This window comes from Echinops telfairi, unplaced genomic scaffold (assembly GCF_000313985.2).
Source record: "Echinops telfairi isolate 266 unplaced genomic scaffold, ASM31398v2 ScPeMD7_1713;HRSCAF=2227, whole genome shotgun sequence".
Lineage (NCBI taxonomy): Eukaryota > Metazoa > Chordata > Mammalia > Afrosoricida > Tenrecidae > Echinops > Echinops telfairi.
The window spans coordinates 16,451,128-16,468,712 of record NW_022105611.1 but is presented as its reverse complement, the minus strand read 5'-3'; the positions used below and the strand labels follow the sequence as shown (position 1 = coordinate 16,468,712).

General features: G+C 47.4%; 1 protein-coding gene across 4 annotated transcripts in view; it reads right to left on the bottom strand.

Moving 5' to 3' along the window:
- Nucleotides 1–17,585, bottom strand: part of PAK1 (p21 (RAC1) activated kinase 1) — a 153,033-nt gene that overhangs the window by 43,677 nt on the left and 91,771 nt on the right. For 3 of the 4 annotated variants that reach the window (XM_045293066.1, XM_045293065.1, XM_045293064.1), the window contains exons 2-4: nucleotides 10,574–10,784; nucleotides 1,843–1,943; nucleotides 343–490 (exon numbers count right to left, since the gene is read on the bottom strand). In XM_045293066.1, the coding sequence (XP_045149001.1) occupies nucleotides 343–490; nucleotides 1,843–1,943; nucleotides 10,574–10,763 (439 nt within the window). In that variant the 5' untranslated portion in view covers nucleotides 10,764–10,784. The remainder of the gene's footprint in view (nucleotides 1–342; nucleotides 491–1,842; nucleotides 1,944–10,573; nucleotides 10,785–17,585) is intronic. The other variant, XM_004708847.2, reaches the window with a different exon arrangement.

The window sequence follows — 17,585 nt, the reverse complement described above, 5'->3', positions numbered from 1 at the left end:
ATGGAGACTCTGCTAATGGATTTTGGGCTTTCACCATTATCCACAGTCTTTTGCAAACAGATGCTCAGAATTTAAGGTCTAAGACTCACTGCTAGCCAGTCAATGCTGACTCATAACAACCCTATAGGGCAGGGTAGCACTATCCCTATGCATTTCTGAGACTGTAACTCTTTACAGGAGTTAGAAAGCCTCATCTTTCTCCCTCAGAGCAGCTGGTGGTTTCAAACTGCTGACCTTGTAGTTAGCAGCCCAAGTGTCACCGTGCTTCCTGCCATGTAGTGTGTGACCACCCAGATCTACAACCTGCCTTCCCCTAGACAGCCCAGGACACAGTCTGCATACCTGTGAAGCTCATGTACTTCTGGCTATTGGAAGTCTTCTTTGAGTTGTAGAACTCCAACACATCTAGAACAGCCTGCGGGTTTTTCTTCTGCTCCAACTTCGTGATATTTGACGTCTGAAGCAAGCGGGCCCACTGCTCGGGCATCCCCTGCGAGAGAGACATGGGAGGCTGTCAGGGGCAAAGAGACACAGGAGCACCTGAAGGAAAATCAGAGTTCACTTTGAGACCTGCTGGCAACTAAAGGTTAGTTTGACAGTCACTCCCTTCTGAGATGTAGTCAAGTAATAAGGCCCTCCGAGCCATAATCCCTTGTGTGATGTGTTATAACTCTGGACTCTATGCTTGTGGCTATCATCCCATTTTGGAGGGTGTTCTCTGCGGTGCTAATAGACAGGATTACGGTGGGAGTAAGTCTTGGCCTTAGTACAAGGTGTGAACGAAGCCACATCTCTTCTTTCCTTGGGAATTTAGTCTGTCTTTGCCTCAATGGCAGTGAGGAAGAGAGAATGGTCTGCAGATTGACAAGAACCACAGCTCAGTCATTCCTCTGTGTAGGAGCCATCTCAGAAGCAGGAGAAATCGAGATCCCAGGACCATCTGTCTGAGGTGGTAGAAGCCCAAGCCAGCAGCATTTCAGAAACTGTGGCATGGGGAACAAAGGAGCCATGTCACGACCAAAGGCCGAGGCAAGGAGACCAGGAGACAGAACAGAGTAGCAATGCCACGACTAGGAGACGATGAAGCAGAGCAGTGGGATGGCTTCCTGGCCCACCGAGGCAGAGGCCAAGGGACCACATGGCTGAGAAGCTGAGGACCAGCGAGAGCGCTCCGGTGGCTGGCTGAAAAGAGGTGTTGCTATGGACAGATAAACGTATCCTTCTGCTTACACAGCCTGACTGGTGGTAATTTTTTTAACTTCCCTCATAAGCTCTCATAGTTGCAAGTCTTATACAGCCACTGGAATGAATTACCAAACCCAGCGCAGAAGCAGAGTGCTGTGGAAGGACTGGTGTCAGAGTAGGCAAAGGAGGATGGAGGACGGAGCGTGTCTGACCTCTGCCTCCGGCAGTAGGAAGTGAGAGCACGTCAGATAGGGCGCTCTCCACCACCCCTACCTCCCACCATATACTTTCTCTCTAAGCCCGCAGAGCGTTGCATAGCCTCTTTATAAGACTGAGCACATTATATTAGTCATCCCTCGAGACGTTCGCTCCCTTATCAGGCTCTCCCTCCTCTGGGGCAGGGGCCATGTCTGCTTTATTTGTGCAGCACCGATGCCCAGCACAGGCCTTGATCCCATGGGGTCACTTAACAGAGGTCCACTGGAATGACTATTCAGCAGCTATTCTGGGTACCATTTTAGAGAGGCGAAGTGTCCTTCTCATGAAGAGACAGATGAGACACAGACACAGGCCTCTGGAACACAAGAAAGGGCTAGCTGTAACACGGCCCAGGCGGAACTCTGAAAGGCCAAAGGGCCCTCCTGGCCCAGGACTCACCGTGAACTCCCCTGTGACCGCGTCGAAGCCGACGTGAATCGTGTGCTCAAAATCCGAAGGAAGAGAAATCTCTGGCCGCTCCTTCTCCTTCTTCTTATTGGCTGCACGAGAAATGAGGAAGAAGACATTAGAACAAAAACGGAGATGGGAGTTAGGATCTTAAGCTTATTCTAGCTCTTTATGAGCGGTGGGTTCCCTCAGAGGGCAAGAGCCATCGACTTCACAGTATTTACTGAGCCGAGCACTGGACCTGGGTTGCAATCAATGTCCAATGCCTATTTAAAGACTTTTTTTTTTCAATCTAAAGTAAAGGGAAGGACAGAACATTTGTCAGAATGAATCCTGGTTCTTGCACTCATGAGCCGGCTGATCCAGGGCAAGTCAGTTCCGTTTTCTGGAAAGACCCTGCCAGCCTGGCCCCCAATCATCTCTCAGTTCTTATAAACCACATCCCTCCCACTGGCCCTGGGTCACGGACGGTTCTGAAGGTCACTATAAAAATGTTAGGTTTGGAAGTCCCCTTCACAAGGGAAATCACTCCTATCTGTCAGGTGCTCCCGAGACACCAGCTTCTGGCTCCTGTTCTTCACATGAATTAATTCACTTACACCTCGCAGAAGTAACCCTATCAGCCCGATCCCATCATTTTATTTTGATGATGAAGAGACTGAAGCACAGAGGTGACGTTACTGGCACAAGATCTCATAGCGATCAGGTGGCAAAGCCCAACTCTAAATCCGGGGAGTCCAGTCTGGCGTCCAAGCTGTTCACCACTATTCAATGATGAGTTTCTAGGCTAGCAACTTAGAGCATCATGAAGTCTATATACTTGAGCCACCCCATCCCATGAAGGAGGCTACTTAAAGCAGATGTACGCTTCAGTTCTTCTGATCTGGCAGAAAAAGCTTCCCGTATTACAGCTGCAATGAGTTTCGGGCTCTTGGGATTCGCGAGAGCTCAGGCAAAACCTGGCGTGTACAGACGCAATCTAACTGAGGGAGAGCCTGTCTTCCTGGATGGGAACCCACAGCACCACGAGCTTCCATCCCTTCTGCAGAAAGAATCTCCATCTTCCCAGCCAGGGCTCCTCCTCCTTCAATGTCCTAGAGAGGAGACAGAGAAGAGGGGCTTCTGGTCCAGACTCACAGGATACTCCCTCTTCCTTATCAACCAGGGGACTAGGTCCAGAAGCGAATCGCAAGTGCTAACTAACATCATTACATTCTTGCCATATTCCAAGAACTTGCGAAGAATTCTACCCAAGCGACCCCACAAAACCATCACTAATGTCCGGCTTTCTCAGACTGCACTGTACTTCCTTTTAATAGCTTGCCCGGCCATTCCTGAGTTTCAATGACAGGCTTGCCCCAAAGTATGAGGCTTTAGTCATCCAGGCAAACTAGAAACACCTAGTGGGCCCATGAAGTAAAACCAACAAATCTCCTCCTTTGAGGCAGGCAAACAGGGGTCCTGAGTCTCTAGTCTTCCCTACTACCAACCCTTCAAGGAATGCACTCGAATTTTCTCCTAACAGAAGTTATTCTCCTCATTGCCATACTCAAAGCACAACACCCTTTGGCTCCAAGACCAGCTAGAAATTTCCTTCCAGGAGATGCCCAGTATCATACAGCAGCAAGGTTCAGGTGTCAGGTCACAGACTAGATTAGAATTCACCTCTAACACAAGCCACCGGAGTCTGAGACTTGGGTGGGGGTCAAATAAGGGGTAAATGCCCTGCTTGCTTGGACCCCTCCTATCCTCAGAGATGGATGCCCCAAATAAGGTCCCCAAATCCAGTCACTGCTCCAAGGACCAAAAGATCTGAGCTGCACTGATCCAACTGCCCTACAAGGTGACCTATCTGAGCGTCGCTCCCAAACCAGCTACTCATACAAGGCAGAGTGACTGCACATGGACAGCATCTTAGAGCCAAACTTCTGAATAATTACAACAATCATTTTCATTTGTATGAGGCGTTTACCAAATACTTCCTATTCATTAACTGATTAGAACCTCGAAGGAAATGTCTGATTATGGTGCCCGTTTGACAGAGGAGAAAAGTAGGTTCCAAGAAGTTAAGCGGCTCAGCCAGGATCACAGAGCAAGACAGAAGCAGACTGGCGCGGGAACGAAGGTCTTTCCCTCCCCTCCCCCTCGTACGGACTGCTGTTGTTCGTGACTCTGTTTTCCCCCCTTTCTCTCCCAACGTGCTCTTATACCAGTCTCCCAAGTTCTTCCTGATTCCCTCTTCCAGGCATTGCTCAAGCGCACCCAGTCCTCTGCCTTGGCTGTCACCCTCCCTCGATCCCAGGCATTTGATCTGCTGCCTGAATTGTCATAACCACAACCTGTCCGAGCATCCTGGACCCCTTCCGTACAAGTAGCAGCCGGATGTTCTGTCGCCTTGTCATTCACACCGACACTCGCATCACTGGGGAGCCTACTGGAAATGCAGCAACTCGAGCTCTAGCCTGAACCTCGATAAGACAGCAGGCGGTTCACAAGCACGAAACCGGCTGAGAAGCTCTGCTGGCTGCCGACTCTGAGAGTCCGTCTCGGAAACTCACAGGGCGGTTCGGTTCGACTCTGTGCTAGGGGGTCACTACGAGTCAGAATCACTGGTCGGCAACGAGCTTCGCTTTTTTCTTTTTTTGGCGTTCTACATACTTGGTCCCTTTCCCTGCATCCCCTACTACTTACTCATGTTTCGTCCACTCTACACCAGCCCCACGGAACCAGCTGTGGTTCCCCAAACGTAAGAGACTCGTTCACACCGCTTCATTTTCTCAGGCTACCCCTGTGGCCTATTTACCCCGCCTTTCCCCTTGCCCTTCCCGTCTTGTACCCCCCACCCACTCTGCTCCCCGCTTATAGCGTAGCCCCTCTATGAAGGTTTCTCTGCTCTCCACACCGGGCATTACTTCACCCTCCTTCTGCTACCCTGGCATCAGTGCAGTAAGTGCCCATCTGAAGCCTTTACCTTCCCTACACACGCGATCCAGGGAAGGGCAGAGTCCTGTCATCACGCATGCCCAGGGACCAGCGCAAACCTGCACACAACAGGTGCGCAGACACGAGTGAAGAAAGAAAGGAGCCCAGGAGCCGACGTGGACCTCAGCTAGATACGGAGGCTCAGGAAGTGAAGACCCACAAACTCTCTCCAGGGCAGAAATAAGTATTTCCTTTCCCCAGCGGCTGCCTCGCTTCTGAAGCACTCAGCCCAGTGCAGCTTCCTTTCCCCTGGAGAGCAGCCTCCTGAGCTTCTGTAGTCTGTCAGCCTCCTTGCCTCACAGAACCGTCACATCCTGACGGGAGCGTTTGACTTTGTGCATGGAAAACTGAGGTCTAGGCTTACCTGTAGTCAGTAACTCCAATCCAAGAACAGGTAAGGCTGTTAAGCCAAAGACCTCTCTATCTACGCTACCACTCAACGTTCCCTAAAGAATTTCACGTTGAGTCAAGAAACATTAGCAGAGTTAGAAGAAAGAGCATGAAACGAGAACTCAAGGAGCACAACATGCATACTCCTCCCCTCCAAACGCTAGGCGATAGTTATCACTGAAATCGTACAAACTAGGAAACGTACGAACCGCTCAGTAATTTGCCAAAGCACACACCAGGGACCTTCAAAAAGTTTGTGGAAACACTCCATTATTCTTCCATCCCATGGTTCCACGAACATTTTGAAGTCCATTTGCAGTTAATGAGAGAAGAGATTGGAACCCAGGTCTGACTCCAAAGCTTCTTCAGTCAGTATTTTAATGAGAACCACCTGCTTGCAGACCGATGGCTCGAGTTGAAGCTGTTAATAATGCACATGACCATGCTCGTTCCAAGGGCAGCTCGTTGAGCATGAGAAGGCCAAGGGGCATCAAGCAGCCACGTGTGACACGAGTCCCTGTCTGTCTTACTCAGAGCTCAGCTGGATGGGACACACTTTCTAGTGCCACTCTCGCAGTTAGTACCTACAAGGGTGCACCAAAGAACAATGATTTTTTTAATATGTTTCAGAATATTTGGACAATTGAGAGTAAATAAAAAAGTATCACAACTAGGGTTTCAGTTCACGTATGTATGGGTTTATCCCACACAAAATGTTTTTAAACATGTCTTTGGGATCAAGAGAAGACTTGCTGGCACCTAGTCAAGTCTCACAGCAACCCTGTTTTTGTGGGAATAGAAATCCTCATCTTTCTCCTGCAGAGTGGCTGGTGAGTTCAAACCACTGACCTTGTGGTTAGCAGCCCACTGTGGATCTTACTGCGCCACCAGGGCTCGTTAGGGTGCCTTAAAAAAAAAAGGTACAATCGAAACCGTGGCTTCTGAGCAGATCTGCCGGCCAGTCAAATTCAAGGCAGAGCGATCAGCTCAGAAGGTTATGACGACTTTTTCTGAGGATCCCAAGGGGTCATCGTGGAAGATGTTCTTGCGGGACACAGGATCACGGGGGCTTATTATGAAGCCGTTTCAAGAACACTGAAAAGTGCATTGATGAGGTCAAAGAGGCCGACAACGTTGGGCCAAATTTTGGGTTTCCATCACGACAGCGCACCTGCTCCTGCTTCTAAGGGTAGCAAGGGTCAACTAAGGAGCATTTCACTGGGAAACCAGGCCCTCCACTCTACACCCCCAATCTGACCACTTCCCTCTGCTCTCTACACTCAGCGCACAAAAGTCCCTGCAGGATTGCCAACACCGCCGGTCTGACGCGGTGCAAACGGATTTCTTGGGGGGAAGGGTTCAGGAGACGGCAGGACCTCAGAAGAGTCTAGACCTCAAGGAAGCTAAGAAAGGAACACTGCCGATTTTTACATTTTTGCCTAGTAAAGGTTTCCGTGTGACTAGAGAACTTGGACCGAAGGAACGAAAGCAGAAAAATTAGTGGGCAGCCTCTCCCACCCCCCAATCCCAACGTCAACCCTCTCTTTGGGGAACTCGTTTTGCCTTTGTGATAAGCACGGAACAGGAGGCTGGGATTGCAAAATACCATCTTTTAATATAGCCACCAAAGTTTCAGCCCAGGCTGTGGGCCTTTTAAAAATGTCTTTTAAAGCAGCGCCTTTCATTGGCTCAGCTGAGCTAATCTGGGCTCCAGGCAGTACAACGTTCCAAACCCAGAGAGATAAACACTGACGTCGTCCAGTTTTAAAATAAACTTTGCTAAAGTCTTCCCAAGCTGGGAGAATTCCACTTTGGTTGGTTGGGGGTGGGGGGGGGGCATGCAGCCAGAACATAGATGCAATAAACCAGAGGCTCCAGGTCCTAACCACAGGGCTCTGGCTTGCCCACACGGAATTCTGTAACTCAGCGCCAGGTGTTTATTACAGACCCGCAATCGCAGCTTCTCCTTCCAATCATGCTTCCCGGGCATGAAAGGAAGCCGGGCTGGAGGTCAGTATTGGGCAAGGCCCACAGACATTCCAGCCACTGCTGGCTCAAGTCTCCACCACTACAGCCCACAGAGAATGCTTCCATCTCAGCTCCCAACTCTCCTTCAGGACCCAAAACTACCCTTCTGCAAAGTCTCACTCCAGAAACCTAGTTGGAACCCAGGCATATGTATTTTTTTTAAAGCACCACACGTACGTCAGTCGGACGTACAGCCAGGGTTGAGAGGGAACACAGCGAGGTGTAGCAGCAACTTCAAGAACACTTCCTGCTGTGAGTTGCCGTTTTGACTCAACACCGCCCCCGTCCTGTGCCATCCTCAATTGTTCCTGTGTTGCAGCCACTGTGCGAATCAAGCAGACTTAGGTCCACACTAAGTCCCTCCCCTTTCAGTTCCTAAATCCTTGAGCCTCCCCAGCCGAAGATGGGGTGTTGTGGTGGCCAGACAGAACAACACACAAGATTCCCAGTTTTGAAAAATCTCAGTGATCACTTTCAGCAAGTGCTTCTAATCCGTTTTGCCAAGTGACCATTAGTCCTGAGGCAGACTGGATGGGAATGATGGCTCCCACCTTGCAGAGGGCGGCCTTTCCTTTCTCCGGTGCCCTCATCAGGCTGAAGCACAAAAGCTTTAAGTTAGGCTCACATCCATCAGGCAGGAATATTATTATCTTTTCTAATTTGAGTTAGCAACAACAACTAAAACTATTTTAAAAGTCCTCTCTCCTCACATGTCGACGCTTGGGCTGAAGCCAGTCTATTTATTTAGAGAGATCAAGAACGAGGGCAGGTAAAGTAAAATAGCAAAAATAAAAACTCTAGATTGAGGGACAAACAAAATGGCTTTACAAGGGAGCTTCAAAAAGCTTATTGAGAAATTCCATTATCTTGTCATTCCATTTGTCCATGAACTTTTGGAAGCCCGATTGTATAAGTAAGAGAAAGTTCCAAGACAGAGCAACACCACCCGGAACACAGCCCCTACACAGAGGAAGTGAACCAAACTCACTGCCATCGAGTCAATGCCGGCTCACGGTGACCCTGGAGAATGGGGTAGAACTGCCCTTGAGTTTCCAAGACTAACTCTTTATAGGAGTACAAGCCCCATCTTTCTCCCAAGAGCAGCTCCTGGTTTCAAACTGTGGACCCCATGCTTTGCAGGCCGGCACATAACCACTACGCCAGTAAGGCTACTCAAGGAAGTTAACAGCGGATATAAATCAGCTATATACAGGTAAGAAAAACTACCTATACTGGTAGCCATACCTGAAGGTGGAGTAGGTCCACAAAAATACAAGCCCCAAACTCTCTTTAAAACTCTTAGTAGCTCTCATTTCTGTTCATGAACAAAGATCTACTCTACTAGATCACTGTCTATTCCACATTGCTTCGTAAAGATTTTACAAAATCACAGGTGTTCAGCATTCGTTTTGCACTTCAAATCGATTGTGTCTGAAGCCGACATCGTCCCTGCTCTCCAACCACCAGGCCTCCAGACTTGTCCCTCTTCAAGGACTCTCCATTTGGTCAACGATACAATCATCTACCATTTCCGCCGACCTACAGTGGTGCAGTAATATTTTTCTGCACTTCGCCATTGTTCTACTTGTGGCATTTGCCCAACTTTTTCAAGTTCCTTTGAATTCCAATTCTGATGTGATCAAGTAGTCTATTAGCTATGGCTCCAAGCTCATTAACAAAGGAGTGACGGCATTTGAGGACTAGCATTTGAGTGTCTTCCACACAGAAATTCACATTTCTATATAGAAGTTACTGTATTAGGAACTTCACATGTCATCTTCACAACACTCATGTGAGATAGCATCCCGATTTTAGAGACAAGAAAACTAAAGGTAAGAGGGGTTGATTAACATATCTGGTACAATGGAGGCTGCAAACAATGGGCTCAAAGGTAACAGTTTAGGGCAGTGGTTTGTTGTGTTGTACCCAGGGTCTTGTGAGTCAGAACCAACTGCACAGCCCAGAGCAACAACAAGGTCACACAACTGTTAAGTAATGAATTCACAATTAGGAATAACCACACCAAACACACTCTTAGTGAGTCGATCCTGACTTACGGGGACCCTGTAGGACAGAGAACTTTCCAACTGGGGAGACGTATACCCTAGCATGCATTCTTTAGGGAAGCAGATCACTAGGGTTTCCTCCTCCCACAGAGATACAGGGTTCCAGCCTCTAACCTCTCGGTTAACCACAGTGCCACCAAGGTTCCTTGGTTTTGCACCTGGTCTAAGTGAACAGCTCATGATAACTATGTACAGAAAGAGCCCCCCCCCCCCCAGCATTATGCATAAGAACAGGCCATGCAAAGATGACTGAGAATTCTACTGAAGAGCAACAATTAACATTGTAGGGGTCAAAAGAGAAGTCATCTCTCTGTCCAGATCCCAAGGCTCTCAGGTACTTCATCAGAGGCCTTGTTAAATCCTAGTGGCTCTTCCAGAGGCACATGTCAATGAAAGGATATGAGGCTGCTTGCCAAGACTTAGTGAATTCAGACTTAGGCCTGGTATCTCTGCTTCCTTTTCTCAGCAACTACTTGCCCCACTGTTATTACTTCACTTCTGACTCACAGCGACCCTATAGGACAGGGTAGAATGGCCCTGGTGGGTTTCCCAGACTATAACCTTTTTTTCAATTAATCATTTTATTGGGGGGCTCTTACAAATCTTATAACAATCCATCATTCAGTTGTATGAAGCACATTTGTACATATGTTCCCATCAACATTTCCAAACATTTTCTTCCTACGTGAGCCCTTGGTGTCAGCGCCTCTTTTTGCCCCTCCCTCCCCCACCCTGAGACTGTAACTCTTTACAGAAGGAAAAGGCCCGTCTTTCCCCCAGCTTATTCGATTGACTCCTCATTTCGGGGTATGGGACCTGAAGATCCGCATAAAGAAGACGCAATCGAGAATACGGAGGGAAAACATTCCAACTGAAACTAGTTTGGGATGAAAACATTTCCAAATGAAAACATTTCAAAATTGCTTGTATTTTGGATGTCATAACCCATTTTGAAGAATTTTTTAAATATGTAAATAATGGTTTCAGGTTGTCTAAAATCTAACAAAATCATAATTATGCTCCAAGAATTTTGCTCAGATATAGGAAATAGCAGGGGGTGATGGTTTGTTTTTAAATGGATCAGTTTTCCTTTTGACCTCAGCCACTTTAAGAAGAGAAGAAAAATGAGATATTTAACAACTGGTGGTGGGTGGACAAGTATTATAAAAAATAAACTCAAAGAAAGGCAGAGCCTTTACCAGGCTACCATTTTGCTTGTTTTTGCATTGAAACACTGAGAAAACGCAATACTGTACTTTTGTCTCCAGGGAGGATGGATCGGTAAAAGCGGTCCTTCTTTTTCTTCTCCTCGGGGTTGGGAGGCAGCGGTTTAGAACCGTGGTTTAGGGTTCCAGCATCTTTGCTTCCAGCTCCAATCATCGTGCTGGTGTTTCTCATCGGAGGGGCGGGGGGCTTATCTTGAATGTCTAGGCCGTTATTGGACATTGTCACCACCAGCCACAGCTACTGTAATCAGAAAGAACATCAGAATGCGTTTATTACGTTCGAGCAAAGGCAAACATGTTTCAGTTGCTTAAATAATCCAAGCAATATAACCAACTGTGATAGTTACATAACTGCATGTCAACTTGCTATCTAGAAGTGTAGGGTGGAGTCTAGCCTGCTTGAGGGTATGGCCTTCTCGTAAGGAGGGTCCTGGCAACCTCCCCCTCCCTCTCTGCTTTTACCTCCCTGTTAGCGAGCCATGCGAGACCTGTCAGAGCCCTGTGGCACTTCCACCACCATTAGAACCACAAGACTCTTCACCCACTAGCCTGTGACTTTCCTGCATTCTGTATCATTGCATGTGGCTGTGTGAATCTGAAGAGGGCCTTAGGGAATTGAGCTGGACTGGGCTAGGATGTTTTACTGATGTACAATTACTTCTTGATATAAAACTCTTTGATAGATAGATAGACAGACAGACAGACAGACAGACATGGATATAGCTATATGAGTGTCTCTGGATTTCTTTCTCTAGTCAATGCAGCCTAACACAGCAACCCTTCCCCTGGTGCCCCTTCAAGATCTTCCACTGCATATATATCCTGACTACTGCTATTTGCTTGCATGATGATGCAGGCAACCTTGCCCCAGAATGTAGATGCCTACCCTGTGCCAAGCCCTGTTCAAAATTCCCAAGGACATATACTTTAGAATCAGTACCCGTATTTGTCCATATGAAGCTTAATTAAAATTAAATTAAATGTAATTTCTCTGCCACCTCTAACTTTGTAACTTTACCAGTTTACTCTATGGGTCAAAGGCCAGCAAAGCTTCCTGGTTCTGTAAACAGTTTTATTGGGAAAAAGCCACATCCACTCATTTACTTATTATCTATGGCTTCTTTGCTGCACAAGACTTCTTTAAAGTCTCAAAAAGCAAGGACGCTACTTTGAAGACAAAGTATGCCTGATCCAAGCCATGGCCCTTTCAACCACCTCATAAGCATGTGAAAGCTGGACATTCAATAAGGAAAACCAAAGAAGAAGAGAATTATTTGAATTATGGTGCTGGCGAAGCATATAGAAAGAACCATGGACTGCCAAAAGAACAAACAAATCTGTCTTTGTAAAAGCACAGCCAGCGGGGGATAACATGAGGAGCTGATACCAAGGGCTCAAGGAGAAAGAAAATGTTTTGAAAATGATGATGGCAACACATGTACAAATGTGCTTGACACAATGGATGGATGTATGGATAGTGATAAGAGCTATACGAGCCCCCAATAAAATAATTTAATTAAAAAAAAAAAGTACAGCCAGAATGCTCCTTAGAGGCAAGGATAGTGAGACTTGGTCTCACGTACTTTGGACATGTAGTCGGGAGAGACCAGTCCCTGGAGAAGGACATCATGCTTGGTAAAGTAACCGAGCAGCGAAAAAGAGGAAGCCCTTCGACAAGATGGATTGTCACAGTGGCTGCATCAATGGGCTCACACGTAAGAGCAGTCGGGAGGCTGGCACAGGGCTGGGCAGTGTTTCGTTCTGCTGTGCACAGGGTCGCATGAGTCGGGGCCAACCCAAAGGCACTCACAACAACACATGGCTTCTTTCCACAGCAGGGTCAAGTAGCTGCAATGATGAGTGGTTTATGAATAGGACTGGGTAACCACAAAAGTTTAATGTGTCTACTATCTCGTCTTTCACAGAAGTCTGCCAACGATGTCATCTCTGCTCTAAAATTCCACTTTGCCCCAAGTACACGATGGTGAATGTTATAATCACCCTATCCTATATGGTACTAAATAAACTGTCAACCTCAAATGTCTTTACAACTAGAAGGGCCAAAAATCTAAAGGAAGGAAAGAAATCCCTACAGCACAGTAATTTACAAAGACAAATGCTATTATCTTAAAATTAGTAAGTGCCCTTAACCATGAGTAGATATGAATGGATCCATATCCACCATTTCTCTACTTACCACCTCTTCCTGAATTCCAAGATGGGAGAAAGGGAGGGTGGGTGGGGAGGAACTAACCCAGGGACAAGGGAACAACAAGTGAACTATAATCAATGGAAGGAAGGTCGGCGTAGGAGGCCTAGTGGGGCTCAATCAAGGGCAATGTAGCAGCCAGGAATTACTAAACCCGAAGGAAGGCCGAACATGATGGTGGGACAAGAGGAAAGTAAACGGAAATAGAGGAAAGAACAAGATGGCAAAGGACATTTATAGAGGCCTAAATACAGACATGTACATATGTAAATACATGTATGACGAAAGGGGAATAGAACTATGTACTCATATCTATATGTTAAGAATTAAGGTTGCAGATGGACACTGAGCCTCGACTCAAGTACTCCCTTAACACAACAACACTTTGTTCTAACAATCCGGCATACTGTAATGCTCACTTACCAGACACAATGGGTGCATAAGCAAATGTGAAGAAAGTTGATGGTGCCCGGCTATCAGGAGATATAGTGTCTGGGGGTCTTAAAGGCTTGAAGATAAACAAGCAGCCACCTAGCTCAGAAGCAACAAAGCCCACATGGAATAAGCACACCAGCCTGTGTGATCGTGAGGTGTCAATGGGATCAGGTATCAGGCATCTAAGACCCAGAACAAAACCATACCCAAGGTGAATTGGGGGGAGGGGGCATGGAGTGGAGACCCAATGCCCATCTGTAGACAATTGGACATCCCCTCACAGAGAAGTCGCAGGGAAGAGATGAGCCAGTCAGGGTGCAGTATAGCACCGATGAAACACACAACTTTCCTCTACCTCTTTGGTGCTTCCTTCATCCCATTATCATGACCTCAATTCTACCTTACAAATCAGATTAGACCAGAGCATGCATACTGCTACAGATAAGAGCCTGCAACTCAGGAAATCCAGGCTAGATAAACCCCTCAGGGCCAACAATGAGAGTAGAGATACCAGTAGGATTAGGGGATGGTGATGGGTAGAAAGGGGGACTAGATCACAAGGATCAATCTAGAACCCCCTCCCAGGTGGACGAGTAATGGAAAGGTGGGTGAGGGGCGACGCAGGACAATGTAAGATATGGAAATAATAATCTATAACTTATCAAGGGTTCATGAAGGAGGGAGGGCAGGGAAGGGAGGGGGAAGAAATGGGGAGCTGTATCAGGGGCTCAAGTGGGAAGACAATACTTTGAAAATGATGATGGCGGCATATGTGCACATGTGCTTGACACACTGGATGAATGTATGGATTGTGATAAGAGATGTAAGGGCCCCCAATAAAAGTGTTTTTTTAAAAAGCTGAATTCCAGAATAAAAGAGTTAATAAAGTTTCTCCTTTTTCTCCCATGCTACAGGGTAAATTGGGTCCTTAACTGTGACGATTTAGGAGGTCAGTTCCTGGAGTCACACACAATGCGCTTTAGAGACACCTAACATGATGTCCAACAAGAGCTCTTTAGCTACATAGACACCATGGCTTGGCCCCCATAAATCTGGATTCAGTATGGCTGTGTTCGGCCCAAAAATCTGTATTTTTTTTTCTAATTAGCGATTTCTATGCACAACCAGATTTGAAAAACCACTGCACCAATGAACACTTACTCAACAATACGAAGAACAAACTGCAAACGCCATAGATGTTGTTAACCTTTTCTAATACACGAGGAGCTCACTGACCTCTGCTTCCTCCTGCTCGGTCCTTTCATGTCACCACTTCCCGGCTTCAAACCGTTTACTGACATCCCAGAATAAACCCTCAACTCTTTCGCTTGCCCTCCAGCACCGTCTAGCACCTCCACCCGTGTCCTCTCCCGTCACCGTCAAGTCCACTCTAACAGTGACTCTACCAAGCGGAGCAGAACTGGCCCCAGAGGGTTTCCAAATGTGTGGTCTTTACATCTCCTCCCCAGAAAGGATGGCAGGGTCAAACCACCAACCTTTTGGTTAGCAGACGTGTGCTTAACCATGATGCCACCAGGAATCCTTCCCGGACACTCTAGGCCAACTTCTTCAAGGTCCTCAAGGGTAGCAGCACTCTGCCGCCCATTCCTTTGAACGATGTGTGCCCTCTGCCTAGAAATGCAGGTTTCCTTATTGTCGGGCTGGGAGCTCACTCGGCCTGAGGCTCCCTTGGCTGTCACGTCTTCTGTGAAGCCCTTTGGAAATGTTCTCACCTCCAAGAAATGTGTTGTCCCGGCTTAGCTGGGGCTCCCAAGACAATGGGTGTATTCCCAACTGGCACATTTATTTTAACGACGCTGCAATAACTGGTTTACAGGTAAGCCTTCCCCAGAAGCCAAGAAGGCTTCTCACCAGCTGGACCTGGGTGTGTCACCTCGGAGTCCAGCAAATCCCTAGTGTGGGATCTGATTCACAACACATTTGATAAGTGTTTCAATGAATCAAAAGTTTGCCCAGCAATCTATCCCTTGCCTTGAAGGGGTTTATAGTGAAGAAAGTAAGTCATGGGTGTGGTAGAGGGCATGAACATGGAGGAATAAGAATTCAGCAGGACAGCACTGCTTCCAAGTTGGGGAGGAAGGACGTTCAGAGTCATGGCTTTTTAGGAGAAGCAGCTTCTGAACTAGCCCAGAAATGTTTATAATGGATTCGGCATAAGAACCTCAAAAGTATTTACAATGAGTAACCGCTAGGCATGCATCTGTTTAAAGACACATGTTTAAATGCTTCCTACTGAGAAGACGACTTTTAAAAATGCCCGAGATAGAGCAAAACACAAAAGGCTGCACTCCTGTGTTCCAGAGTCTCTGCGGCTGCTCCTTGCACCGAGTTTCTGCTGGAAATTCTACTAAGTCACTCTTGCACTCGTAATGATTAAGAATCATTAGTCATATCTAGTGTACTGGACACTCCTTCTTCAAAAGACTCCTTAGAATGTGGACTGGAGCCCGGTGTTGGGATGATTCCTAACTAGTCCTACAGTCTATTTTGTCCCCTACTAAACTATAAGCTTTTAGAAGGACCTTCTAGAGCTCCACGCAGCCTACAAGTCTCCAACTACCTCCACTGTCTCATCATCTCCATGCAGACAACAACGAAAACAAAACAAACGCCCTGCCACCCGGCAGGTTTGGACTCATTCAATATGCTGCCTGATGCAAGTCCATGAAATCCCCCCTCCCTCCATCCCCACGGAACCCGCCTGAAACCTCGCCGCTTCACTTTCCTTCAAAACTGGCTTCTGAAAATAAGGGGGTGACTTGTCACTTCAATGCTTTAAAATACCCCAGTGGCTCACCTTCAAACTGTGACCCTTGCCTGCCTTAGAAACTTGGCCACCACACCTGGGCACAAGCCTACTTTCAAAACTACACCTCAGAAATCGCTGTGGCCTGAATTTGCCAGGCACGCGCTTACCCCAGAGCCCATCCCCAGGCTTCCGCCAAGGACTCCTCCCTGCTCTGATGATGAAAACCTTACTGATCCATCAAAGAAACCGCACACCTCAGCTCTGTGCTCCCGCCCTTGCCAAGCCAACTACTCCTTGTGGCTCCTTCTGAAACCTAGCCGGCCGAGGCAACAGTGTTCATCGGTATTAATTCTCTGGACAGTGTTGTTATCTACTTCTTCCCATTCCAATTCCCAAATTTAGTTTTGTTTTCCCTCCCGGCTCCAACTCGATTCCCTCAGCTCCCCAGACATAATTTCTGCTCGCTTGGTTCTCAGGGGTGTCTTCCCACCGCCGGCTGCCAATTCCAAAATTACACACTCCCTACAGCCACCCGATACTTTTTGTCCGATCCTTCTCCGCCTGGAAGGCCATCAGCTATCCGCTTCATTGAATGCAACTTTTTTTCAGGCCCACCTCCCAGAACTGTGGCAAGAAAGACATCGCTGACTTACCTTATCGTGTATGGAAGAATTCACAGTGAGGAGAGCCCCAATTCCAAAACATTTAAAATCTACAACCAACTTCTGGAATCTAATGTTTGAATTCTTGTAACTGCATCCAGTTTAAACTCGAAGAAAGCTCTGGTATCAAAAGACAGCCTCTCCTACCTTTGATCACCCTGTTTAGAGTTTTCGTGTAAATTAAGTTTTTACTGTTGTTGTTGCACTGCACTGCAATGAAGCGCCTCCCCCTACACCTCTCTCCCCTGCCTATCTCAAAGCCAACATGCATGTCCTATTTCTTGACTTCACCAGGTCTGGCAGACTAACTCCCAGACCCACACTCACTGCCATGGACTAACTCCCAGACCCACACTCACTGCCATGGACTAACTCCCAGACCCACACTCACTGCCATGGACTAACTCCCAGCCCCACACTCACTGCCATGGGGTCGATTCTGGTGCATAGTGGCTCTACGGGACAGGGTAGACGACTGATCCCTATGGGTTTCCCAGACTGAAACTCTTTACAGAAGCAGAAAGCCCTAGCTTTCTCCCATAAATCGGCTGGTGGTTTTGAACTGCTGATCTTGCAATGAGCAGCCTAAGGCGTAAGCACACCGTCACCAGGGCTCCTTTTGGCATAGAAGCGTTATCAATAAGAAATCATCAAATAAACAAACACACAAGTAACTGAACAAACCAAAAATACAGAGAAACAAAGACTGCGTCCGTCTACGACCTGCTTTGGGAATACTGATCACAGACAGTGTGTGCCCTCTTGCTCTCTGCCCTCTGCACCGGCTCAGAGGAGGGTCGCCAAACTGCTTTCTAGCTTCCCTGCAGCCCCTATGTCGCCCTTCTCCTTCAGCTTCTCCACAAGTCTTTTCTCTCTCTCTCCTGCTCCACTGAGCACAGGGATTTCCCATTTTACAACCTACCTATTTCCCTTTCCACCTAACAGAAAACAGGTCCGAAATATCCA